Below are 27,506 nucleotides of genomic sequence, written 5' to 3'. Positions count from 1 at the left end.
GAGTCTTACTTCAGTGGTTGGTAAGTTGATGGAGAAGATCCCGAGAGGCAGGATTTATGAACATTTGGAGAGGCATATAATGATTAGGAGTAGTCAGCATGGCTTTGTCAAAGGCAGGTTTTACCTTATGAGCCTGATTGAATTTTTTTGAGGATGTGACTAAACATATTGATGAAGGAAGAGCAGTAGATTTAGTGTATATGAATTTCAGCAAGGCATTTGATAAGGTACCCCAAGCAAGGCTTATTGAGAAAGTAAGGAGGCATGGGATCCAAGAGGACATTACTTCATGGATCCAGAACTGGCTGCCCACAGAAGGCAAAGAGTGGTTGTAGATGGGTCATATTCTGCATAGAGGTTGGTGATCAGCGGTGCGCTTCAGGGATCTGTTTTGGGACCCTTACTCTTTCTGATTTTTTGTAAATGACCTGGATGAGGAAGTGAAGGGATGGGTTAGTAAGTTTGCTGATGACAAAGGTTGGAAGTGTTGTGGACGGTGTGGAGGGCTGTCAGAGGTTACAGCAGGACATTGATACGTTGCAAATCTGGGCTGAGAAGTGGTAGACAGAGTTCAACCGAGGTAAGTGTGAAGTGGTTCATTTTGGTAGGTCAAATATGATGGCAGATTATAGTATTAACGGCAAGACTCCTGGCAGTGTGGAGGATCAGAGGGATCTTGGGGTCCGAGTCCATAGGACACTCAAAGCAGCTGCACAGGTTGACTCTGGTTAAGAAGGCATATGGTGTATTGGCCTTCATTAATCATGGAATTGAAATTAGGAGCCGAGAGTTAATGTTGCAGCTGTATAGGACCCTGGTCAGACCCCACTTGGAGTACTGTGCTCAATTCTGGTCACCTCACTACAGGAAGGATGTGGAAGCCATAGAAAGGGTGCAGAGGAGATGTACAAGAATGTTGCCTGGATTGGGGAGCATACCTTATGAAAACAGGTTGAGTGAACTCAGCCTTTTCTCCTTGGAGCGACGGAAGATGAGAGGTGACCTGATAGAGGTGTATAAGATGATGAGAGGCATTGATCATGTGGATAGTCAGAGGCTTTTCCCAGGGCTGAAATAGTTGCCACAAGAGGACACAGGTTTAAGGTGCTGGGGAGTAGGTACAGAGGAGATGTCGGGGTAAGTTTATTTACTCGGAGAGTGGTGAGTGCGTGGAATGGGCTGCAGGCAATGGTGGTGGAGGCGGATATGATATGGTCTTTTAAGAGACTTTTGGATAGGTACATGGAGCTTAGAAAAATAGAGGGCTATGGGGAAATCTAGTAATTTCTAAGGTAGGGACCTGTTCGGCACAACTTTGTGGGCCGAAGGGCCTGTATTGTTCTGTAGGTTTTCTATGTTTCTAACACATAGCTCACTGACACTTCCAAAGCTAATTACTGCAAGACTCCAATCTGGCTGATGGCACCAGACTGGCAGTTTTCCAGATTACTGGGGTATTAATTGAAGTAATATTCAATGTACTGGCATCTCACTTATTTATGTAATGAACACTGTAATGGATTTTACAGTGAATACAGCAAGTTTAGGAAGTAGGAAACCAACCCTTGTAAATGGAGAAGGAAATACAAGCTGTTAAGTTTCACTATCAAAGCAAACCAGAACATACAAGTACTCTGGACCCAAGTTCTGCCTGTAAACCCGTGCTTTAAACCCCACTCCTAACCCACACACATCTCCTCCCCATACCATTCCCCCACCCCAAATCAAACTCCAGACCCCACCCCCAGCTTGCACTTTAAAGCAATGAGCAAACTGGAAGCTAAACTATCAAGATTTTCACACAACTGGACTGGAATTTTACTGTACGAAAGTAACATTTTAAGCATGTGTAAATTCACATGACATTGCAGAGCAGTTCAGAAAACAATAATGGATCTCAGATCAAAAAGGATGACTATCTTGAACCTTTTGCTATTGTGGTAAACAGCTTCATTCAGTCCTCATCCAAGTCTTGTGTATGCATTTTTCAGCCATTGCCCAATGAATAGCAATAAGGAAATCAGGCATTCAAGTTCTTCATTGCCAAGTCAAACCTGCAACTTTGATCCATACAGCTGATGCACATCAGTGAATATATATAACCTAAGTTCTGCAGTATGCAAAGTTGTGATTAAACTTATAAAGAGCTCTAACACAGCAAATTAGAAAACATGATTTCCACTGATAGATTCCATTCCCAATGGAAAGAATGGCCATTGAACACTTTACAACTAGTATTTAACCCTTAACATCTGTTAATCAGTCTTTTTGATCTGAAACTTGATTCTACTCACTCATGGAGCTCATTTCTAATGGTTACCTCCCATTCCTGGACATTCCACTGTGACAGAAACAAGACAGTAGCCTCGGACATGGCTGCTATTGGAAACCCACTCACACAGACTTATAACTCAATAACTGCCACCATCACGCCACTTAATATAGAGCAGTTCTTTCCACTTTGATTAACCATGCAAAAGCTATTCTGGACATGGACAGTCCTGGAGGAAATATAACAATTACAAATGACATTCCTACAGAATGGCTACAAGGTGAAGAAAATCAGTCGGGCCCTTAAAAGGGCTGATAGAAGAATTAGGAAACCTAAAAAGGAGGAACCCATTGCTACCACCTGCCTTCCCTACATTTCCAGTTTCTGGAAGGACTGCCAGGATCTAGAGGAAATACTGGATTAATACCATCCACAAGCCCACAAGGAAGCTCAAATCACAATTCATATGGGTTAAAGAGGAACTAGGACTCAAGACAGCTGGCAAGACGACTGTGAATGCGGAGCAGCGTTTATCAGCCAGGCAGGATGCATGGTGGAAACCTGCATCAAGAAGCACAGGTGCATCCACTTGGGTTACCTGGAGAAATCAATGGCAGCAGAACATTGCATTCTCAATGGCCATAGGATTGATTTCTATGGCACAAAACTTCTGTGTCATGCCAGCAGCTTTTGGGACCACCTGGTAAAGGAAGCCATTGAAATAAAACTAGGGGAAAAGAACTTTAACAAAGACGAAGGTCTCACTCTCAAGTGTTACGAATGATGAACAACTCTGATGGGCAGAAGGGTGCAAAATTGCCAATGCCCCCCCCCCCCCGGAGAATCGCAAATCGCTACTATTCCGATGCTGTTATCAAGGAAGTGAGAATCACAGGACTCTGCCAGGGCAGTTGTTATTGATTAACAGCTCATGAAAGTTAATGAGAGAGAGGCACAGCTAAGGTGGAATGTCTCCTAACAAAAGCGGAACGGAACCATTGATTACTGCTATTGTCTTTTGGAGAAGGATTGTGTACTTGGTACTGTTCTATTCATTGAAACCCCTCAGGGGACAACCAGAGTGGGCTGGTTTGATGGGTTACATCATCTCAACCTGATTGACACCTGAGACCCCGTGAGTGGGGATAAAAGTAAGGTCTGGGGAACACCCCTCAGACGCACCAGGAGAAACGCTAGTGAGCATCAGAACCCCCACAAGACAGGGTGGGAGACCGGAGACCGAACGAAGGGTCGGTAACTTTTAACTCAGTGTTTCGTAACGAGACCGATGGGGGCTTGTGTGTGTGTCCACCCTTGCCTGGGTGACGAGTCCACCACGGAAGAACGGTCTAGCTAAAGGATGGAGGGGTCATACGTGAATGGCCACAACAACAACGGATCAAAATCGTAAAGGAAAGTTGGCAAGTCAATAGCTGTTACTGTTCTCTCTCTCTCTCCAACCATTGAAACACCGCGACCAACAACTACCGCAGCCTGCATGAACTGAACTTTATATTTCCATCTGACAATTCATTATCCCCCAGACAATGATAGAGCTTATTTCTGATTATTATTATACCCGCACTTTTAGATTTAGTATTGATGACGTATATTATGTATGTTTGCATTGATATTATTTTTGTGTATTTTTACTAATAAATACTGTTGAAAATAGTATCACCAGACTCCAACAGACACTTCTATCTTTGCTGGTAAGACACCCAGTTACGGGGTTCGTAACACAAGAAAGAACTGGAATTCAATTGTAAACAAGATGGATCAGCGGAAACCTGATTGAATGAGGACTAACCAATCAAGAAGGATGGACGTTGAGAGAAAAAACACCACCGGACTAGACATGCCCAGGCATCATCCCTGATGAAGATGGCAAAGTTTGTCATTGAAACATTGGTTAAAATCAATACCCATAGCTGGCTGGTAGCCCAAGAAGAGTTTATTTGTCATGCATCCCAGGAAAGCACTAGATCCTTTTTCATTTATCGTTCAAAAATGGCATTTAAAAATTAACCCAGGGCCTTGCATTTTCATGTGAGTGTGCATTACATCTTCAAACCTCACGTGTTTCCCAATTTCAAATGAAATGAGTCGGATTTTAAGTTTGCATATTAGATTTGCCCAAAGTTTTGAGAATCACTCCATCTCACCCATCTACTCCTTTCAACATGTTCAATACTCTTATTCTGCAATCTAGAGAATACAAGACTGGTAATACAAATCGAGAATTCGATAACAGACTAATTATTCTGTCCATTTGAAAAACCAATATACCCTTTCCTTAAAAAAAGTGTGGTTTTCTAAAATTGTGCACAGTACAATAAGACTAGACAGGTTTTTGAAAGAGCATAAACATGCATAATGAAATAAAAGACATCCTCTGCTATTTGATTCATTATACCTTATAAAGTTCCTCTACAAACTCATGGCCTTGGTCCAAGCAGAACTCCATTGCTAGCCTGAAAGAAAAACAAAAACTGATGAACACTGACATTTCACAACAACTGTAAATATTAGCAGCCAAGTTCCTTTTCCATACAACATCTGCCCCTGAAATGGAGGTTAAAGCTTGATAGTCTTCATCCAGTTTCCAAGCTGACAGTGTGGTAATGTGGAGTGTGCACACACACTAAATGTTATTAGTGAAGTAAAAAATGTTATACTGACAGAGGCAGAAAACTGAAGTTGGAATAAATAAAGTCAGTACTGAATATGGAGTCACTATCAGTTTGCTGACCCAGTTTTATAGTGTTTATATTGAATGCAACAAGCAGTACTTTTCACTTTAAACAATTTAAACTGGTAACAGAGTAACTAAACACGCCCCAGCAATGAATTAACTCCACAATGCACAAGACTAGAGTATTGTCCAATACACAAAAAGTGGCAGAACAAGCTATTTAGGTGATGCAGTATAGTGAATATTCACCCCTTTTATACATTTAACTTTCTCCACAGCATTTCCACATTTTCTCCCCTTTTCTTTCATAGCTCCTGCTTGAGTTTTGATCCATGGGTGAGAACTTAACTCAACCAGCTAATGTTTAAGCAGTACATGATTTAACTATGGAGGTTGGAAAGCAATTGGTTTATGCAATATCTTTTTAAGTAACAATTTCCCACACAAGCAGAGGTGAAAATCCAGTGTGATTGTACTCCTCACAACCACTGTCCAACACCTTCTCACTGCTTAGTGGCCACAGTTACACTGTTTTACATTATGTTAATCCAGTGACCAAGCCGTTCTGCTCTGTAATTTCAATGTGCAATGCTTGCAGACCTTTAATATACAAAAGGCAACATACAACATGTTAAACTTTACGTACCCAATTGAAGATGTCAATTCATCTGTACTGCCCAAAGCTTCAAATACATCATCATCCTTCCTCCTGCGCTCTCCAGTGAATGTACTGGAAAACCCTTCCAAAACATAGAAATTATAAGTTCCCAAGCAATAACTGCCACTACACCAGACTTACTAAGGTACATTAGAACTTGACTTCATGGCTATTGACTATGTTAAAAGGTTGTGCAAAGGGCAAATAGGATTCACAATTGTTTTATTTCACAGCTGTACAGGACAAATTTAAATCTTTTTAAAAAATTTTATTGAGATGCAGCATGGAATAGATTCTTCTGTCCCTTCGAGCCACACTGCCCAGCAATCCCAACTTAATCGTAGCCCAAGCATGGGACAATTGACACTACCCATGTCTTTGGACTGTGGGAGGAAACTGGAGCACCCCGAGAAAACACACAGGTTCACAGGGAGAAGGTGCAAACTCCTTACATGCAGTGAGTCACTGGTACTGTAAAGTGTTGTGCTAAACGCTATGCCACTGTGTTACTTGAAAACAAATCAAAACCACTCAGAGACTAAGCATAGGATTCACTGTATGGCATGCTCCGAATAACAAACTTTATTAAAAATAAAGATCCTTTATTAAGAAACAAGCAAAGACGAACAGTATTGTAGGAATAAAAAATCTAATGAAACTAAAACTAGTGATAGAAGGAAATAAGCATAATAAGCTTTCAAGCAATAACTGCCACTACTTAAGGAGAGGCAGTGGATGTCATTTACTTATGATTTTCAGAAGACAATTGATAAGATGCTTCACGAGGCTGCTTAATATAAAATCCTACGGCGTTACAGGAAAGATACTGGCAATGGATAGCGGAATAGCTGACAGGCAGGAGGCAGCGAGTGGTAATAAAGGGGACCTTTTCTGGTTGGCTGCCAGTGACTAGTGGTGTTCCTTGGGTCAGTATTGGGACCACTGCTTTTCACATTATTTGTCAATAAATTGATGGTTTTGTAGCACAGTTTGCAAATGATACGAAGATAGGTGGAATGGTAGGTAATGCTGAGGAAGCAATGCAATTGCAGCAGGACGTAGATAAATTGGAAGAACGGGCACAAAATGTGGCAGATGGAATAGTGTTGGGAAATGTACGATAATACATTTTGGTAAAAGGAACAATAGTGAGGAATCTATTATCTAAATGTGAGGAAAATTCAAAATTTGTATGCAGAACTGAAAACAATAAACATTGAATCAGAATTAGGTTTAATATCACCAGGGTATGTCATGAAATTTGTCATCTTTGCAACAACAGTATAATAACAGAAAAAATGTGAATTAGAATAGTTACTGTTTTTTTGCATTTTTTTATAAATAGTTAAATTTAATTAGTGCAAAAATAAAAATGTAGTGATGTAATGTTCATAGGTTCAATATCCATTCAAAAATCGGATGCCAGAGGGAAAGAAGCTGTTCCTGAGTTGCTGAGTGTGGATCTTCAGGCTCCTGTACCTTCCCCCTGATGGTAGCAATGAGTACAGGGCACGTCCTGAGTGAAGAGGATCCTCAGTGATTGATTGATGGATGGATGGATGGACGCCGCCCCTTTAAAGCATCACTCCTTGAAGAGCTCCTAAATACTATGGAGCTTAATATCCATGGTGGAGCTGACTGAGTTTCCAAGTCTACTAGTGCATACTAATATTACCAATCTCAGCAACAGCAAAGCAGTAACACCAGCTTCTAAACAAGTTTTCTCTCAAATTCACGACTCAATTGCTCTCATTTGCTAACTGCTGGCCTGCATTGAGTAGCACTGACAACAGCAAGTGGGGAAGTTGGGGCACAAGTACAACATGAGTACTAAATCTTAACCAAAATTATTAATGAATATTCTTCTGTCCCATGTACAGGAAGGCTGGATAAGGAACAAATTTAAAGGATTCTCTAGAAGTAATTTTATTCATTCTTCACTTGGCAACCAAGGGATTATATGTCATCACATACCTTTGTCTCCTGTTTTGGTGTAAATCTTTGGTTTCTCTGCTTTACAGTTCAAACTACAAAATAAACCAAAGGATAGGTGAAGCAATTCATTAACATTAGCCCCTAAACAGTAAATATTTGCAATTTCAAAAGTTAATTAGAAGTGCATCAACCCAAAGGTTCTATCACAACATCTAGAACTTCAAACTACAGATACATTATAGAACCGTGAGATTCATCTCCTTACAGGCAGCTATAAAATAAAGAACCCCAATAGAACTCATCAAAAACAAAAGACTGTTGAACACCCAATGTGTCAAGAGAGAGGAAAAACAAACAAATCAAGCAAACAATAAATCAAAAAGCATTCAGAACTGAAGTTCACAACACTAGGCATCACTGCAACTGATTTAGAAATCCACAGAAGGCCTCAGTCCAGCAGAGTCGAGCAAACTGCACAGAGCAGCGAGCCGAAACAGCTCGTCTCTCATTCATTCTATTTTGGCTGCTTTACAGTTAGCTTATGACACCAACTAGGGTCTCCAATTGATATGAATTACAAATAAAGGTGGTCTCAGGACCACTAAATTGGATCTGTGATCCCTCCTTTTCACCCATATAATTCCCATCCTTCACTCCACCCAACTAAACCTAGCACAGAAGCCAGATCAGTTCTCATTTTCCTAAAGAACAAAATGTCAGTTTCACTCAATATTTTAGAAATTCTTCCCACACCTTATCCAGAAGGAAAGCTCCATCCATCCATCACGTACAAACCAGATTCAAGAACTGGTTGTATCCGATTAAAAATAATTCTGGGAAAACTGAATTTAAATCTCAGTTTTTTTTTTAGTGCCCACAAGCTCAATGGTTATGAGACTACTGCCAACATTTACTGTAACCATTCACTAAGTATCTGAAATGTGACACCTCAAATTACCAATCATCAGTTATCACCTTTTGTCCACTGCCGAAACTCTGCCTCATTTCCACCAATGTTCCCCCATAGAACAAAAAATTGGAGTATGCCAATATGACTTTTGAATCTGCTCCAATGCTCCATCTCAAAACCACATTCCATTCTCTTACCTTTCAATGACATCCATCCACTTACCTTCTTAAATATTTTCAGCAATTTCCAGAAATGTGTCATCTCAATTATAATCACACTCCAAGAGCAAGTCCCATCCTTACCAAACCATTAGCCCTATCTTATATAAGAATATTCCACAATTCTGCCCAACACTCTCTCCTTATTGATTCTCCAAGGGTTTCTTTGTTACAACCCACAAATTTTACACTCCTATCACCTTGGTTTAGAAGTAACCAAAGTGACCAATTTAAAGGACAATACAGGCCCTTCAGCCCACAAAGCTGTGCCGAACATATCCTTACCGTAGAAATTACCTAGGCTTACCCATAGTCCTCCATTTTTCTGAGCTCCATGTACCTGTCCAAGAGTCTCTTAAAAGACCCTATCGTATCCAGCTCCACCATAGTCACTGGCGGCCCATTCCACGCACTTACCACTCTCTGCGTAAAAAACTTACCCCTGACATCTCCTCTGTACCTACTTCCAAGCACCTTAAAACTGTGCCCTCTCGTGCTAGCCATTTCAGCCCTGGGAAAAAGACTCTGACTATCCACAAGATCGATGCAATACTTTGACAATTAAATACCGTCATTACCACTTGTATTCATTCATAAATATCAACTGCATGTTTTCAAAACACTAACAGGACCTAACATACTACAGTATATAAGATTGAGAAATATTGCTTAAAATAATAAATATGTATTAATTCAGCACAGTCCAATTGTAAATAAAGCACAAACTCAGCACATAATTCTTATTTGGACCAGTTGATTTAGATTGTAACATGCATATTGCTTTTTAATAATTACATTTGTAATAAAACACTTAAATTTACAGTAAACAAAAAATATTGGCTATATTCATCCAAAAACAAAAGTGGTCCAATCTAGATGGAGCTCTATGTGCTTATTCAGAGTTATGCTATAAATAGTCTTTATCCATCCATATCAACTGTGGCAAGGGACTGTATTCAGTTGTGCTACATTTCATTTAGGCTGCAGATTCCAGGATCATTTCAGAAATTTAAAAACCTAGAATAATCATGAGAATGAGAAAGTGCACTTTCAAAGTTAAGACATTTAATCAATGGTATGACTACCCATACGTACACAGTCTCATGGCTTCTATGTCAAAGACATCAGAACCATGGAGTGTACATTTGACACAACTAAAATGCTGGTACTCCAATTCGTCAGACACCACCAGGGAGAAACAGTTAACCATTCACATCTACAGCTGGATATTAGAATGAACATCATTAACTGTCTTTATTTCGGGTTTCCAAACCGTGGCGTCCTAGCCAACGTTGACCAAACAGTTATGCATGGAACATACTGAGGTTTCTACCACTGGGTCGTATCACTAAGTTACTTCACTAGCTGTAATGTGCAGGGGATGGCCTTGGACACCTCAGGAAGGTTCCCTAATGTCCAGTGGGAAGGGAACTCACTCCCCCAACCGTACGACGCGAACAGACTCCTCCTTCCTTGGACTGAGCCCGGCCTCACCTATCCACGTCCATGCTGCAGTAGTTGCGCCTAACCCTGGCGCATGTCCAAGCCGCCCTTCCACAGGCGGCCCACCGAGCACACCCCAAATACATCCCGTCGCCTCTCTCCAGCACGCGCACTCAGGCCACTGCACGACCCCGCGACGCAGGGCGGGGCCCGCAACCTCATTGGTCAGCGTCCGATCGGACCGGCTCACCAGACCCTCTCATTGGTTTCTTGCGTTGGACGGTTGATTCTTCGCCTTCTGCTCGACCTGAGAGATGATTTGATTGACACGGGAATCTATCGGTCTACTGGCTGTGTGGAAGAGGATCTCTTGTTTCATTGGCTGTATAGATTGTGTCCCGCCCCTCATGCGGTTCGCCGAGGGAGGCGGAGCGGCGGAAGTCGCGTGGTGGGACGATTGAGGGTCGGTCGGTCGGTCGGTGTGTGTCTGGATGCAAGTAAGAAGTGTTTTATCTTTTTATCCTTGTTGGAAACACGCTATGCCAGTTGATCGGGCTCGAACCACGGATGTTGTGTTCTACAATGTGGAGAGCGGGAACGGCAGAGACCGACACCGTTTGGCACCACCGACGTGACAGGAGTTGTCAGTCGGTATTGAACTCAACGTAGGACTCCAGCGCCGGGATTTTCCTCGGGGTTTACTCCCAAAACCTCTCCCGTGAGTGGGTGTAGCCGCAAAGCAGCGGAGGTTTGAGATCGGAGCTTTCTTTCTCCTAGATGAGCTGCCAACCAGGGCTGACGAGTCCCATCTGCCCGAAGCACCTGTCACCGGTCTTTATCTCAATGGAAACGGTTCCGTTGGGTTTAGTAGCTGAGCCACACATGAGCCCCAAGTGCCTTCTGTCATCGTATCAGCAAAGCTGGACGAGGGAGGGTGTGGGAACAGCACAGCTGCACACCTGTTAGGACATCTAGACGAGCACGGAGCCGATGGACCGAAGGGTCAGGTCCCATTCTGCTCTCCCCCTGCGATCTTTCCCCGGGATTTCCGGTACTGAGGGTTAAGCGTACTCTGTGCAGGACTCAGCTACCCAGCAATGGTCTAGATGCGAATCCTGTTTCCGTGGATTAATGTGGAACAAAACTTGGCACGTTTTGAAATGGAGACGTGGTCATCACGCTTTCTGTCAGTTGTGTAAAAACAGCAATGTAGTAACTACATTTCAAAACCAAGCGCACAACTTTTGCAGCTTTTTGGAAATCTGCAGCACATGCTGATGGTTCTTCGTCAGGTCCTCATCAGAGTCTCGGCCCGAAACAGGCCGATGGGCCAAACGGACTGATTCTGCACCTATATCTGATGGAAATCTTGACTATATATTTCCCTTCATAGATGCTGCCTTACGTGCAGTGCTCCTTAACATGATAAGCAAGTTCAGAACTCTTGTGTCTCTGTCCATTCTAATGTTGACAAAGACGTGAAAGATCAACTGCTTTTTTAGAGCTTGTAAATTATCTGTTGTGCCCTACCCAACTTCACTGTGGGAATCCCATTAGCAGAAAGTTGACTTGATTCAGGAGATGTTCAAAGCAAGATTGTGAGCTTTATTAGTAGTTTTCTTCATAGTTTAGTCTGCACATTTTCTGCTGTAGAAACATTGGATTGAAATAGTGTGTAGCCTCACTGAAGGCTTCTGTAGGATTTTTATTGCCAACATTCTGACTGTTGATGCTTTTAATATGTAGTCCTATGACTTGATGGGTGAAGGTTTAGCCCCTAAGAAAGTGTGAGATTGCTGTAAGTTTTTCAGCACAGAGGATCTGGGATTCTAAGAGACATTGGGATGAGAAAGATGGAGAGATATGGACATTGTGTCGGTAGGAGGGAGTAGTGTTAAGGTGTTTTTGATTTGCTTTTTAGCTGGATCGGCACAACATTCCTGTGCTGTACTGTTCTGTGTTCGATAGAGTTAGATAGTGTTCGCTGCAGACTGTTGAGTGATGTGTATGATATTAAGACTATTGATATTAAATAGTGCTATCTGAGTAAGATATTAAACTGCTCCCTGATGGATTTAAAACTTATTTTGAGGATGTATAGTTGTAAAGGGTTAATCCCAGTGTCTTCAAACAATATCACTAAAACAGAACCTCATTATGGTTATATTTTTGTGTGCAGATTAGCGGCTCCATATTCTACAATAATTAAACTCCATCAAGTGCTTCATTGATGATAGCATTTTCGAATGCCAAAAGTCCTGAAAGTGGGTAATGCATACTAATCTTTTTAATCAATGAGTAATTCAAGGACTTATTATTAATACAGTTAACAATTATTTGTTATAGGATAATCCTCAACAATGACAAACAAGGCACTCATTATATCTGCTCCTGGCAAGGTTATTTTACATGGAGAGCATGCTGTGGTCCATGGAAAGGTGAATTCTTATTTAAAACTTGCAAATAAGCAATCCATATAATTAAACTTTAAAATATATTTCATTTGACTGTAAAACGTTTTGGAGCATCCTGTGATAGTCAAAGACATCATTAAAGTAAATGAGTATCTGTGTAACTAGTTATTGTAACCCTATTGACTTCGCTTTTCTGGTTTGGCTTCTCTTGAAAATGTTTTCTGATTAAGGCACGGTATTATCTGCATCTTAATCTGAGAAGTTAACTTTATTTTTGGTGATATCTAATCATTTATTGGGTGATTATATGGTTGAGTAATAAAATATGGTACAGTAAACTTTTCCCTACTTTATTCATCTGAACGAGTGGAATTTTATTATTTTCTATTTCTTGCCTCCACATTGTAAATGATATTGCTAGAAGTTTAAAAATGGAGTGCTTTCTTAGTATAATTAATACAACATATTGGCTCTCAGGTCTTGAGCATCAAGTGAAGGATACTTGTACTTTGGAATTCCTAGATGTTCACACCATTTCCTTTTGTAATTGTAGGTGGCTCTCGCAGTCAGCCTAAACTTAAAAACATATCTCCGGATGCAACCACGTGCTGATCAACAAATACAATTATATTTGCCAAATATTGGCACCCATCTTAGTTGGAAAACCACAAACCTTCAGTTCCTGCTGACAGCAATTGATGGTAAGAAGTAACCAAGTGAAGAAAATATAAAAGAATAAAAGACCTTGTATCGCTCATAATGATTACTTTGAAGGGACAGATGAATATCAGTTCAAAAGGATACAACTTATCACTGCTATAAGGTGGGTCTATACAGGGTTTCCCAACCTTCCTTATGTCAAGGAGCAATACTGTTAAGCAAGGGTCCAAGTTGGGAACACAACCACTATCTTGATGAAAAAAACAACCGATAATGAAAATGCCTGGCCTAGAATAAAAGTCCAGTTAATTCATATTGTCAGATATAAGTTCTGAATGATTGTGGAAACTTATTAGAAATAGTTGATAAAAGGATGCCTCAAATGACATCAAATGCTCATGTATCGAAGATTTGTTGCTAAAAGTGGTTCAGTGATATAAATATTATTCATTGATGTGCACTGTTCATTAGTTAGAACAATGATGACAGCATAATTTAATTTCAAGCTAATTATTATCTTCACCCTTCTCTGCTTCAGTGCCCTGATGGAATGGAATATTATGGTCAGATGTATAGTGGAAAGTTTTGAAGTACTTTCTGCTCCTTAGCTGATTAAGTTCTAATTTTAGATGCACCACTTATGCCTGGCTTGGGTGGAATAGACTGCATATTTATTGGTTTTCCCCTAGTGGAACAGAAGAGACAATTTTATTCATGCAGTTTTGTTAATGGGGTTTAGAAACTGTTGTTTGCAAATAAATTGATTGGGATTGTGTCACTCTGTCCCTGAAACCTGCTTCATCCTTTAATAACTTCATTACTGATCTAATTGTAACTTCAGCATTTCTGTCTAGGTGTGATAACTTAGCAACTCCTGTGCAAAGTATCATTTACCCTCTCCTTAAAAATATTTAAGAGATCTGCTTCCATTGTTCTCTGAAGAAGAGACTTACAAAGATATTCACCCTTTGGAAGGACAAAAAACTGCCTCATCTGTCCTAAAACTTTAAAAGACAGAGCTCTTGATCTAGACCACCCACCACTTGCTTCCATGGCTTCACGTGACCCTGATCACAGGGCTAAGTAGGTGCTACACCTTGCCCAACGGTGACCTGCAGGCTAGTGGAGGAAAGGAGCACCTTACAGTCCTTTGGTGGAGACATATCCAATTCATAACCTCCACCTCGCCACCCAATTCATAATCATAATTTGTATTAACTAATAAACATGAGAAATTTTGCAGATGCTGGAAATCCAGAGTAACATACACAAAATACTGGAGGAACTCAGCAGATCAGACAGCATCTATGGAAATGGATAAATAGCCGACGATTGAGTCGAGACCCTCATCCTGAAGAAGGGGCTCAGCCCAAAACATCAACGTTGTGTGTTTCGCCTTGTATTAACTGATGCCCTACATCCTGCCAATATAAGACTAGTCACCTGTGCAGAACTTGGTATTTAGGTAGCTGAAATGAATGTTTTTGATATAACTCTTCCTTTAGTAAACCAGGTTCTCTCTGTAACCACTTTGTAACTTCTTTAAATAAAGAATATACAATATATAAAACTTACTGAATTGTAGTTTCTCAAATTTCTGTTAGTATATTTTTTGCTTGACAATTTATATACTTTTTATAAGCTAAGGATTAGGAGCAGCACAACGTCTATTAATTCTGGCACTCATCTTTCCATTCAGAGTTTTTTCCATGAGCTATTAAATGTGTAAATCATTTTTCTTTGTAGCTGATGTCCGGAATCCAAAGGCTGCGAGCCAGGAGCTAGTGGAGCAACTGAGACAGAAAGCAGAAATACCAGAAGGCTATACAGACATGATGAGCCTCAGTGTCCTCTGTTTCCTTTATTTGTATGGTGCTATCTCCAGCAGCAAAAGGTATTGATTACTTTCTGTCATAATAAAATACTGCAACCTGGCCGGAACACTTAACAATTGTTACCAATTTTGATTGCTGTCAGGAAGGGAACATATTAATGGTCAGTCCTTCAACTGTTAACAGCTTCTCATAGGGAAGCCGCAGTAAATGCATGCATTGCGGTACAGGGGCCCCCAACCATTTTTATGCCATGGACCAATACCATTAAGCAAGGGACCCATGACTCCAGATTGGGAGCCCCTGTTGTAGGTGAAGTTTTGGTGAACGTAAATATAACCTAACTATTTTCTTTAAAAACAATTGCAACATAATAGAAATAAAAATGACACAACTAGTCTAATTAGAATAAAATATCTCAGAAAAATAAGTTGGCATAATTGAACAATGACGGGGATAAATGAACAAAATGGCTTCCGAATGTCAGTTAAATACTGCAAGCAGAAATTATGTAGACATTGTAGCAGGAAAAGGTGTAACCATCAGATGAATAGGAACAGATTTATTTTCTTTTTAGTTTAGATCTAGGAAGTTTGTTTGTTCATTATGTGCCATGTCATATGACATTGGAGATCATGGTTTTTCCGTGACTGATTGTTCTTGGCAAATTCTTCTACAAAAGTGGTTTGCCATTGCCTTCTTCTGGGCAGTGTCTTTACAAGACAGTTGACCCCAGCCATTATCAATACTCTTCAGAGATTGTCTGGTGTCAGTGGTCACATATCCAGGACTTGTGATATGCACCAGCTACTCATACGACCATCCACCACCTGCTCCCATGGCTTCATGTGACCCCAAATTGTGGGGGGGGGGGGGGGGATACTAAGCAGGAGCTACACCTTCCCTAGGATGACCTGCAGACTAGTGGAAGGAAGGAACACTTTACACCTTCTTTAGTATATATGTTATCTCTGCTGACTCCCCCCATACCCAATTAGGAGGCATCAGAGCCACTTATAAAACTTCTAGAAAGAAATGATAAGCTATTGACACAAACTCCACCAGAAATGGAGGACTTACATACCTGTTCTAAACGCAGCAGCGTTACAGGCAGGAGGAGAAAGAACCGATGAACCGTACCCTCCAAAATAGTAACCAATAAAATATATTATAAAATGTCAAAAAGCTAATATGAAAGTGCTGTACCTGGATATTTGCAAAGAGGTAAGTGAATTAATGGCATCAGTAGCAGTCCAGGGGTATGTTCTCATTGCCATCATGAAATGGGGCTGCAGGGTGACTGAAGCACGGAGCTAAGTATTCCAATAATGTTTAGCAAGGACAAGGAAACAGAAAGCAAGGGTGTAATGGCGTTACTAATGAGGGGAGAGATTAGAATAATGGTGTGAAATTTGGATATTATCATTCATAATGTAGAACTTGAATCAGTTTGGATCAAACTAAGAATTGACAAAAGTGAGAAAGTATTGATAAGAACTATTTATTAGACTATTAGTTGCAATAATAGTCAAAGATTCAAAGTACATTTATATTCAAAGTTTGTATGCAGTATACAGCCCTGAGTTTCGTCTTCCCCACAGACAGCCATGAATCGAAGAAACCAAAGAAAATCATGGAACCAGTTCAATGAAAAACATCACTACCTCCCAAGCACGGAGAAAAAACAAATTGCACAAACGGCAACAAAAAAAGTGAAAAACACAAAATCGAAAGAGTCTAGGAATATTCAGTTCAGCTCAATTCGTTATCTGCAGTCACCCTGATCAAAAACACCCAAAATAGCAAAAAAAAAACAGCAGCCAGAAACATATCATAACGTGCGCTACAGAGTCCAATCCACAAACATGCATACATACATCAGTAGTTTAATCAGAAGTGTGTTTAAGTTCTTCATTTTGATCTGGGGGGTTTTTTATCTGTAGCTATGTAGAAAATGTATAAAAAAACTAATAAAAAAAAAGAAAAGTGTGTTTAATGGGGGTAATACAGTAATGTTGGTAACATTCATTCTATATTTGAACTGGATTAATCAATTTACTGCAATGAGGTGAAAAACAGAGTCATTAAATGTAGACAGGGTGCTTTACTGGAATGATATGTTGCAGAACCAACCAGGTAAAGGCCAATTTTGGATTTCTTTATTACTATTAGAAAGGGTTATTTGGTAATCTTGTGGTTAAGAGAGCTTTGGAAAAGAGTAGTCATAATAGGAGAGAATTTCATACTGGATTTGAAAGTGATGTTAAAGAAGGCTCTTACATTTAAATGAATGAAAGCATGAGAGGACTTTAAGCAATGGTTTAAGAGGAGAATGTATTGAAAGGCAGAATAGTTGACAGACAATCCTGGTTTTTAAAGAAATAGTGCAAAAACAGATACTCTTCTAAGCACTCAAACCAACAGAAAAGGAAATTCATCCATGGCTCAGGAAAAGTTATTTTGCACCAGTCTTCTTGAAAGCTGGATGTAGTAACAGAACAACTTGATGAACTCAAGACTGAGCAGAGCCAGTATTGATTGGTCAGGTGAAAATTATGATTGACTAATTTCTTGCCATTCTTTGAGGATGACTAGTAGAATAAATTGTGTACATGGGGTGGGGGGTGGGAAAACCAGTGTATCTGGATTTTTGGAATGCAGTCATTAAGGTTTTACACAGAAAATTGATTAATAAGGCTTCTGCACAAGGATTGAGAATAGTTATTGGACAGAAAGCAAGGAGTGGAAATATACAGTTTATTCTCAGCTTGACAGGCTGTGAGTAATGCAGCACTACAGAAAACTGTACTTGGTCATTTGATTATACAATCACTCCAAATAATGCATCACCATCTGGTATGGGGGCACTGCACAGGATCGAAATAAGCTGCAGAAAGTTGTGAACTCAGTCAGCTACATCATGGGCCTTAGTTATCCCAGCAACCAGGACATCTTCAAAAGGCAATGCCTCTAAAAGGGGATGTCCCATCACTAAGGACCCCCATCACCTAGGATTTGCCCACTTCTCATTGTTACCATCAGGGAGGAGATACAGGAGTCTGAAGACACACTCAACAATTCTGCCATCAGATTTCTGAGTGGGTATTGAACCCCTCATTTTGCACTACTTATTTAACTTTTTTAACATATATGTTTACTGTAAGTTACAGTTTTATGTTTTGCAATGTACTGCTGCTGCATAACAGCAAATTTCATGACCCATACCAGTGATATTACACTTGATTCTGATTCTAATGTAACCAAAAGGACCTAATCTCATATTTCCAAATGTGCAAATAACTAAACAATGTGGTTTATGAGTATGGAGGAAGGTCTAAAAAGAGTTCAGGGGTTTTGAACAAGCTAGGTGTATGCTAGATGTAATATAATGTGAAATTAGTCACCTTACTGTTCACACAGAGTGGAATGTTTATTCAGTAGTGAGAGATTGAATAGTGTTGCTGTTCAAAGGGACTTAATTGTGTTTCTGCACAAGCCACTGAAGACCAACACACAGGTGCTGCAGTGAGTAACAGGATAAATTGACCCTTAAACTTTATTATGAAAGATGTTTCACTGAAAATACATCGGACCAAGTCTGAACGATCCTGTATACTTCTGATCCCCTATCTTCAGAAAGGGTATTACTGCCATAGATGGAGTACAAGGAAGATTCCACAGACTAGTTCCGGGTGAGGTGGGTTTGCCTAATTAGGGGAGAATGACCAGAGTGGTACTGAGGAAATTTCAACATACATACATAATTATTAAAGAGCTTCACCCGTTAAATGCTGGAGGAACTCAGGCAGCATCTATGGAAAAGAGTAAACAGTCAACATTTTGGCCTGAGACCCTTCATCAGTCCTGTTTACCTCAACTGCTTACTCTTTTCCGTAGTGCTACCTAGCCTGCTGAGTTCCTCCAGCTTTGGATTTCCAGCATCCTAGAATTTCTTGTGTTTGTTTTAAGGAGCTTGCCAGGTTACCTGCAGGGAAGTTGTTTCCTTTTACTGAGGAAACAAGGAGTAGGATACATGGTTTCAGGATCTGCGGTAGGCAACTTAAACTGAGATGAGAAGAAATTTCTTCAGTGTGGTGAGCCTTTGGCATCCTCTACCCTGCTGGGCTGTGGAGACTTAGCTGTTGTATTTATTCTGAACATAAGGGAATCGGGTGCCATAAACTAATACCTGGATTAGGGGTTCCCAACCTGGGGGTCCACGGACCCCTTGCTGAATATTTGTCCATGGCATAAAAAAAGGTTGGGAGCCCCTTGCCTAGATAGAAGATCAGCCATGGCCAATGAATGGCAGAGTAGGCAGAAGTGAGTAATATATTCTGTTCATGCTTCTTTAAAAAAAGTTAGCTTATTTTGTCACAGGTACATCAAAACATACTGTGAAATGTGTCATTTTTGCCAATAACCAACACAGTCTAAGGATGTGCTAGGGATAGCCCACAAGTATTGTCACACTTCCAGTGCCAACATAGCACTCGCACAACCTACTAACCCTAACCCATATGTCTTTGGACTGTGGAAGGAAACCCATGCAGTTACAGGGAGAATGTACAAACTCCTTACAGACCGTGGTAGTAATAGAATCCAGATCGCTGGCACTGTAAAGCGTTACACCACCTGTACACTACTGTGTGTCAATATTAAAGTATTTACTGTATTATTGCACTAATATCATATATTTCTAATTCCAGTCAGTTGCCAAGTGTAGACATTGTAGTTTGGTCTGAGCTTCCAATAGGAGCTGGCCTGGGATCCAGTGCTGCATATTGTGTGTGTCTTGCAGCTGCTCTTCTGACTGCCAGTGGGGCCATAACTTGTCCAGACCTGCAAGAGAAAGACATCGCCAGGTAAGCAACACTCTGCTTTGAAAATATTATTCAAATTATTAAATTAATTCTTTTTTCCGAGAAGAAATAATCAATAGCCACGTGAATATCTTGATTCTAAACATATTAACAGTTTTGTGATGGAAAAGAACACTTTACACTTAATGGAAAGGATAGAAACAGGATTGATGAAGGGTCTCGGCCTGAAGCATCAACTGTCTTCTTTTCCATAGATGCTACCCAGCCTGCTGAGTTCCTCCAGCATTTCGTGTGTATTGCTAGAAATTTTTTTTTAAAAAGCCCTTGGTAGTATCTGCAACATTTCAGTCCACGGCCTCTTGTGCCATGATGAGGCCACCCTCAGGGTGGAGGAACAACACCTTATATTCCGTCTAGGTAGCCTCCAACATGATGGCATGAATATCAATTTCTCCTTCCAGTTTAAAAAAAAATCCCTTTCCCTCCCCTCTTCTTCTATTCCCCACAAAGGTCTCTTACCTCTTCTCATCTGATAATCACCTCCTCCTGGATCCCCTCCTTCCCTTTCTCCTATGGTTCACTCTCCTCTCTTATCAGATTCACTCCTCTCCAGCCTTTTATCTTTGCAACCCACCTGGCTTCACCTTTCACCTTCTATCTACCCTTCTTCCCCTCCCCCTGCCTTTTTATTCTGCAGTTTTCCCCCTGCCTTTCCAGTCCTGAAGAAGGTCTCAGCCCGAAACATGGACTGTTTATTCATTTCCATAGGCACTGCCCGGTTTCCTCCAGCATCTTGTGTGTTCCTTTGGTAGTATGACAGGAGGTATAATTTAGAATCTATTCAATTGCTCTTCTAATGCTGAAAATGTAATCTTATTGTTTCACCTAGAATTAATACATGGAATGGGAAGTAGAAAATGCTGATTACAATTGGCCTAACAAAATAATATCTGTTGCTTATTTTTATGAGAAATTATTTTTATTGACATGTATATCCTTTCTCAATCTTTTACACACAATCAGATGGAATGATGATGAACTGGAACTGATCAACAAATGGGCTTTTCAGGGAGAAAAGTTGATACATGGGAACCCATCTGGTGTGGATAATGCCGTAGGAACATGGGGTAACTTTTATTTCTTAATTCAAGTTTGAACATTTTGCACTAATTAGAACTGAGCAATTTTTTTTTACTAAATATGGCTCTTAATGAGGTAGATGATACGAATTTTGTCTTTCTAAATGCCTCTGACCTAACTTGGTGAGGATCTATCTAATCTTCATCGTAGCTATGTGCTGTGTCATTTGACATGGGTGATCATGGTCCTTTCACCATGGTTAATCTTGGCAAATATTTCTACAAAAGTGGTTTAACATTGCCTTCTAGGCCATGTCTTCACAAGAGGGGTGACCCCAGCCATTATCAATACTCCTCAGAAATTGCCTGGCATCGGAGGTCACATAACCAGGATTTGTGATATGTACCAGCTGCTCATACGACCATCCACCACCTGCTCCCATAGCTTCATGTGGCCCTGATCGGTGGACTATGCAAGTGCTACACCTTGCTCAAGGGTGACCTGCAGGCCAGCAGAGGGAAAGAGTGCCTGTCTGATTACATATAATGAAAAGCTACTGTTTAATGTATGCTGGGTTCACCTGCAGCTGAAGAAGATACATGAAATGCAGTAATTTAAATCTCTGCTATCTCTATTCTCTTTTTCTTCTTCTGTCAAAATGCTTGGTCAGCAATTTTGAATCAACATGAAACCTATAAACCCTTTATCCATATTATGATTCATTCTTCATCAAAAAGAACCACAAAGAAATCAAACTTTGTTTAGTGAGAAATTTTCATAATTGCAGTTGAGACCTGATTTAATAATGAAACTATTAGGGAAAGCAGCACGTGTCAGAAGTCTTGCATATAGAATGCAGAGTATAAATTTAATCCTGTATCTTATTCACATCCATTCTGACTTGTAGTATTGGAACATGTGTACAGGGTTGGAGGGAAGACTGCATATATGTTCAGAGTAACCTGGTCAACAGCCAGAAAGAATTTACACAGATGACCATCTTCCTCTATAAGCAATACTAACTGGAGGGAAACTGAGGATTTGCAATCCTCCATTAAAAAGTAAACATCATTAAATAAATTAACTACCTGCTGCTGATCACTTTTAGGGCAATTATATTGAAGGAACTTCTGACAATATCTCTATATGAGTGTCCACAAAGATATAAGGGTTAATTGCCCCCCAGTACTCTAATATTTTTGGGGGGGGGGTGTGTGTGTGATTTGTTTTATTAAGCTCAGCAGTCAGCAGTTACTGTAATCAATGGTCAATTCCTTCATTGACTGCACTTAAGTCACTCTGTCCTTCGAGTATAAAATACTACCTTATCCTCTACCTGTTTCTCTCTAATTCTTTGTGGCTCTTTGCTGTCATTTATTGAACATGGGATTTATTTCCATATGAAGAGATGCTGTTTGGCTCAACTATTTCATATGAAGTGATACACAATGGAGAAAGAAATAGAAAGTTATACTAATAGGATTAGATTAAATTAATTGGGAGAAGGTTCAGGCAGTCCAATCACAGGCTAGATCTCTTGGGTCAGATAGTCTGTACTGTAAATTTCATTGGTATTTAAGAAAGTATAACAAGCTACATAACCTTTCCATTGGGGATTGACTAACAACTGTAATGATTCCACTCTGTATTTGTTCTGATTGTGTTCCTGTGAAACACTTCCATTAAATTGTGACACTGGATAGGATGCTCACTGCAGCACTTGGATTTATCACTTGCACATTATTTAACTACTTCCCTGAAGATCTGGAACTTCTTGCTAGAAGCTTGTAATTGGAGGTGGGTAGTCAAAGAATACATTAGAAAAATCTTGTAATTTGTCATGAAAGTTGTGAGGGGGATCCAGCAATTTGAATATGGAAAGGGCAGGATGTGGAAAAACCTGGAGCTGCAGGCAGAAAACCAAACAATGTACCAAGAAAATGATTATTTTTCAAGAATTTGAATGATCAGAATAAGGGAGTATGCATGTTTCACCAAAGTAGGAAAGAGCTGCGCCTTATAATAATAGTTGGATGATAACATTGGATGGTGAAGGAATTTTTGCTCTGAACTCCTTAATCAGACCAAGATATAGTGAACACTCTTGAGTTAAACAATATTAGGAAGGAGCAAGGAAAGAAGAATGTGCGCTATAATCTCAGAGAAAAGGAAGGAAAGGTTATACAAACACTTTATTTGCAATAGTCCAGATATGTTGTAATTGAGATTACTTGCAACAGGCGAAGTTGCAAACTAAATCCTTGTAACAAGCAGTATTTGTAGTTTAAAGAATTGATTAACAGTCTTTCTTAGAGTCGATATGCTGTTTATTAGATGAAAGTGGTACAAGTGATTTGGGGAGTTTCTTCCTGCTTACTTGAAATTAACTAACATCTGACAATAGTCATTGATACAAACAAGAGAAAATCTGTAGATGCTGGAAATCCAACCAACACACAAATTGCTCGAGGAAATGCCAGGCAGCACCTATGGAAAAGAGTACAGTTGACTTTTCAGGCTGAGACATTTCTGGTCCTGCTGAAAGGTCTCGGCCTGAAACATCAACTGTACTCTTTTCCGTAGTCATTGATACAAGTCGGTTTTCAATTCTATATTACCTAGCCACTCATTAAAATATTAGCTCAGGAAAATAATGTTATTCACTTAGAATATGTACTGTTCGCTCTTCTAATTCATTAGTTGGTTCATTCATATATTGGTCAGCTAAACAGGAACTAAATAATTAACATAATTATCTTAATAAAAAAAGTCGAACATCAAACATTATCTTTTGTTTCTCTTTTGGCTAGAGATTTAATTCTTCTTAGGTGGAGAGACGTTGCCCCACCCACTCAAGCTCAATGGCTTAATGATATTCTGTCCTGTTTAGATCTTGAAAAAATTCACTACTCACTTCTTAATTTGGACATAAAGTTTCATGAGGTATGGGGACCTTTTCTTGAATATTTTTATAACTCCTCTTTAGATTAAGTCTTTTTTTTCAGTCCCTTTCAGCTTTTTTCTTCTTTCTTTGGTAGTAGGCATTATTATTATTATTGTTTGTTCTTATTTTCATTTACAGTTTTGGGGGTTTGAATGCTCCGACTAATATTTCCAACAGCTTGCAGTGGTTGGACTGGAGCTTTTTTTTCTGCGGGGGGGGGGAGGATACTAACTTTACATGACTTTATTTTGGGTGCTTTTTCATCATTATTTTGAACCATATTATTGTATGTTTATTTTGCACTGTATTAATCTTTATTTTGTAGAGAAAGAAAGAAAGAAAAAGTTAATCCCAGTAACAGTAGTAGTGAAATTACAGAATTGTCATTAAAAACTCACCTGCTTCCTGAATTCCATCAGAATCAGAATCAGACTTTACTTTCTTTCTTTTCAAATCTTTTTATTAGTTTTTTGAAAAAAAACAGAAGAAAAATATTGTTACAAGACATTTGAGAGTACATAATAGATTGATAAACATTCAAATATATATTGATCCATACATAGAATCTCTCAAACTCATATAATAATATAAATGATTAAGAAAAAACCCCCCCCCAAAACAAAAAAAAACAACAACTAAATAGAAAAAAAAAACTAACCAACATGGGCAATCGCATAATGTTATATATATACAGTAGTGCCTATGACTCCCAACCTCCATCCACACAATTCAGGATAGTGACAATAAGGTTCAGGATCAGACCGTATAATTCATATGAAAATGCTGAATAAATGGTCTCCAAGTTTCCTCAAATTTAACTGAAGGATCGAAAACCACACTTCTAATTTTTTCTAAACTTAAACAGGAAATAGTTTGGGAAAACCACTGAGATACTGTTGGAGGATTGGCTTCTTTCCAATTCAGTAAAATGGATCTTCTAGCCATTAGTGTAATAAATGCAATCATTCGTTGGAATGAAGCGGATAAACACTTATTATCCATCATTGGTAGGCCAAAAATTGCAGTAAAAGGGTGTGGTTGGAGATTAATATTTAAAACTCTTGAAATAATATTAAAAATATCTTTCCAATAGTTATGTAAGCAAGGACAGGACCAAAACATATGAGTCAACGAAGCTATATCAGAATGACATCTATCACAGGTTGGATTAACATACGAGTAAAATCGAGCAAGTTTATCTTTAGACATATGAGCTCTGTGTACGACCTTAAATTGTATTAGAGTATGTTTAGCACATATAGAGGATGAGTTTACCAATAATAAAATTTTTTCCCATTGCTCAGTAGAAATAGGGCAATGCAGTTCTTCCTGCCATTCCTTCTTAATTTTTTCAGATATATCTGGTTGTAGATTCATAATCATATTATAAATGATAGCAACAAGACCCTTTTGACAAGGATTAAGAGCTAAAATTCTTTCTGTAATGTCCAATGGACATTCTTTCGAAAAAGACTTTAGTTCATTATATAAAAAATTTCTAATTTGTAGATATCTAAAAAAATGGGTTTTAGATAAATTATATTTATTAGATAATTGTTCGAAGGACATAATGTTATCATCCAAAAACAGATCACGAAAACATGTTATACCTTTTGTTTTCCATAAATAAAAGGCTTGATCTATGGAAGATGGTCGAAAAAAGTAATTAGCTGTTATAGGGCTTGACAGTATAAACTTATTCAAACCAAAAAATTTACGAAATTGAAACCAGATTCGTAATGTATACTTGACTATAGGATTAGTTATCTGTTTATTCATTTTAAATAACGAAAAGGGAAGTGAAGATCCTAAGATTGAAATCAATGAGAAATCTTGCACAGATTTACATTCCAAATTTACCCATTGCGGGCCAGCAACTGTAGTCGATTCTTGTGTCCAAAATATCAAATACCGTATATTAACTGCCCAATAGTAAAATCTTAAGTTTGGTAGAGCCAAACCGCCCTCCTTCTTAGGCTTCTGTAAATATTTTTTAGCTAACCTAGGATTTTTGTTCTGCCACAAATACGACGATATTTTAGAATCAACTGTATCAAAAAAAGATTTAGGAATAAAAATTGGTAATGCTTGAAATAGGTATAAAAATTTAGGTAGTATCATCATCTTAATGGCATTAATTCTACCTACCAAAGACATAGATAGTGGGGACCACCTATTAGCAAGTTGCTTAATTTGATCTATTAAAGGCAAAAAATTAGTTTTAAATAAATCTTTATGTTTTTTAGTAATTTTAATACCTAAATAAGTAAAATAGTCTGTAACAATTCTATATAGTACCCGATTATAAATTGGAGTATGCATATTTAATGGAAAAAGTTCACTCTTATTAAAATTCAATTTATACCCAGAGAAGTTACTAAATTGAGCAAGCAAAGAAGAAATAGCAGGAATAGATCTTTCAGGATCAGATATATATAATAACAAATCATCTGCATATAATGATACCTTATACATCGTCTCCCCGCGGGTAATACCTAAAATATTGGGTGATTCACGAATAGCTATAGCCAAGGGTTCCAAAGCAATGTCAAATAATAAAGGGCTTAAAGGACAACCTTGCCTTGTACCCCGAAATAGTTGAAAAAAAGGGGATCTTTGATTATTAGTGAAAACCGAAGCTAAAGGTTTCTGATATATTAATTTAATCCATGATATAAATTTTGAACTAAAATTAAAATGTTGCAAAGTATTAAATAAATATGACCATTCGACTCTATCAAATGCTTTTTCGGCATCTAAGGAGATGACACATTCTGGGATTTTAGATGAAGAAGTATAAGCAATATTAATTAATTTTCTAATATTAAAAGATGAATAATGATTTTTAATAAATCCAGTCTGATCCTCAGAAATAATCCGAGGCAATATATTTTCTAATCTAACAGCCAGGATTTTACTAAAAATCTTAAAGTCCATATTCAGCAAAGATATAGGCCGATAAGATGCACATTCGGTGGGATCTTTATCTTTTTTAAGAATTAAAGAAATAGAAGCTTCATAAAAAGATTGTGGTAGTTTACCTATACTTAATGCATCTTTAAAAATTTTACAAAGCCAAGGAGAAAGTATAGAAGAAAAGGATTTAAAAAATTCTGCAGAAAAACCATCTGGGCCCGAAGCTTTACCAGAGTTCATTAAGAAAATGGCCTTTTCTATTTCAGACTCCGTAATAGGTGTATCCAAAATTACACTATCCTCAGCAGTTACTTTTGGAATATTCAATTTCCTTAAAAATTCACTCATTATAGAAGAGTCTTTAGTACATTCTGATTGATATAAAGAATTATAAAAATCTTGAAAGGCTGTATTTATCTCTTTGTGATCAATCGTCAGAGTACCATCTTGTTTACGAATCTTAGTAATTTGTCGCTTATCCGAAACAATTTTCAATTGGTTAGCTAGTAATTTACCAGACTTATCTCCATATGTATAAAATTGAGCTTTCGATTTAATGAACTGACTTTCAATCGAAGAGGTTAACAATAAACTATGCTCCATTTGAAGTTCCACCCTTTCTTTATAAAGTTCTTTACTAGGGGTCAATGCATAAATCTTATCAATTGCCTTAATTTTATCAACTAATGTTGATATTTTAGAGTTA

At 38.8% G+C, this 27,506-nt stretch overlaps 2 protein-coding genes and 1 long non-coding RNA gene across 8 annotated transcripts in view; 2 read left to right on the top strand and 1 right to left on the bottom strand.

Annotated features, from left to right (window-relative positions):
- Positions 1-10,428, bottom strand: part of mmab (metabolism of cobalamin associated B) — a 57,983-nt gene extending 47,555 nt beyond the window's left edge. For all 3 annotated transcript variants that reach the window (XM_073065874.1, XM_073065875.1, XM_073065873.1), the window contains exons 1-4: positions 10,183-10,428; positions 7,600-7,652; positions 5,614-5,707; positions 4,689-4,746 (exon numbers count right to left, since the gene is read on the bottom strand). In XM_073065874.1, the coding sequence (XP_072921975.1) occupies positions 4,689-4,746; positions 5,614-5,707; positions 7,600-7,652; positions 10,183-10,277 (300 nt within the window). In that variant the 5' untranslated portion in view covers positions 10,278-10,428. The remainder of the gene's footprint in view (positions 1-4,688; positions 4,747-5,613; positions 5,708-7,599; positions 7,653-10,182) is intronic.
- Positions 10,429-10,517: 89 nt separating this feature from the next.
- mvk (mevalonate kinase) overlaps positions 10,518-27,506 on the top strand; it is a 31,906-nt gene continuing 14,917 nt past the window's right edge. Inside the window, exons 1-7 of one of the 4 annotated variants that reach the window (XM_073065869.1) lie at positions 10,553-10,628; positions 12,311-12,395; positions 12,478-12,569; positions 13,099-13,246; positions 14,952-15,099; positions 19,747-19,902; positions 20,884-20,987. In XM_073065869.1, the coding sequence (XP_072921970.1) occupies positions 12,492-12,569; positions 13,099-13,246; positions 14,952-15,099; positions 19,747-19,902; positions 20,884-20,987 (634 nt within the window). In that variant the 5' untranslated portion in view covers positions 10,553-10,628; positions 12,311-12,395; positions 12,478-12,491. Of the gene's footprint in view, positions 10,629-10,668; positions 10,850-12,310; positions 12,396-12,477; positions 12,570-13,098; positions 13,247-14,951; positions 15,100-19,746; positions 19,903-20,883; positions 20,988-27,506 lie in introns of those variants that run through there. The other 3 variants (XM_073065870.1, XM_073065868.1, XM_073065872.1) reach the window with 3 other exon arrangements.
- LOC140738507 (uncharacterized) lies at positions 13,263-14,779 on the top strand. Its single transcript, XR_012101386.1, has 2 exons — positions 13,263-13,368; positions 14,449-14,779. It is a non-coding gene; the product is annotated as an uncharacterized lncRNA (long non-coding RNA).

Source organism: Hemitrygon akajei, chromosome 14 (genome assembly GCF_048418815.1).
Source record: "Hemitrygon akajei chromosome 14, sHemAka1.3, whole genome shotgun sequence".
Taxonomy (NCBI): Eukaryota; Metazoa; Chordata; class Chondrichthyes; order Myliobatiformes; family Dasyatidae; genus Hemitrygon; species Hemitrygon akajei.
The sequence above is the reverse complement of the archived record's forward strand: the minus strand, read 5'-3'. Positions and strand labels throughout refer to the sequence as shown.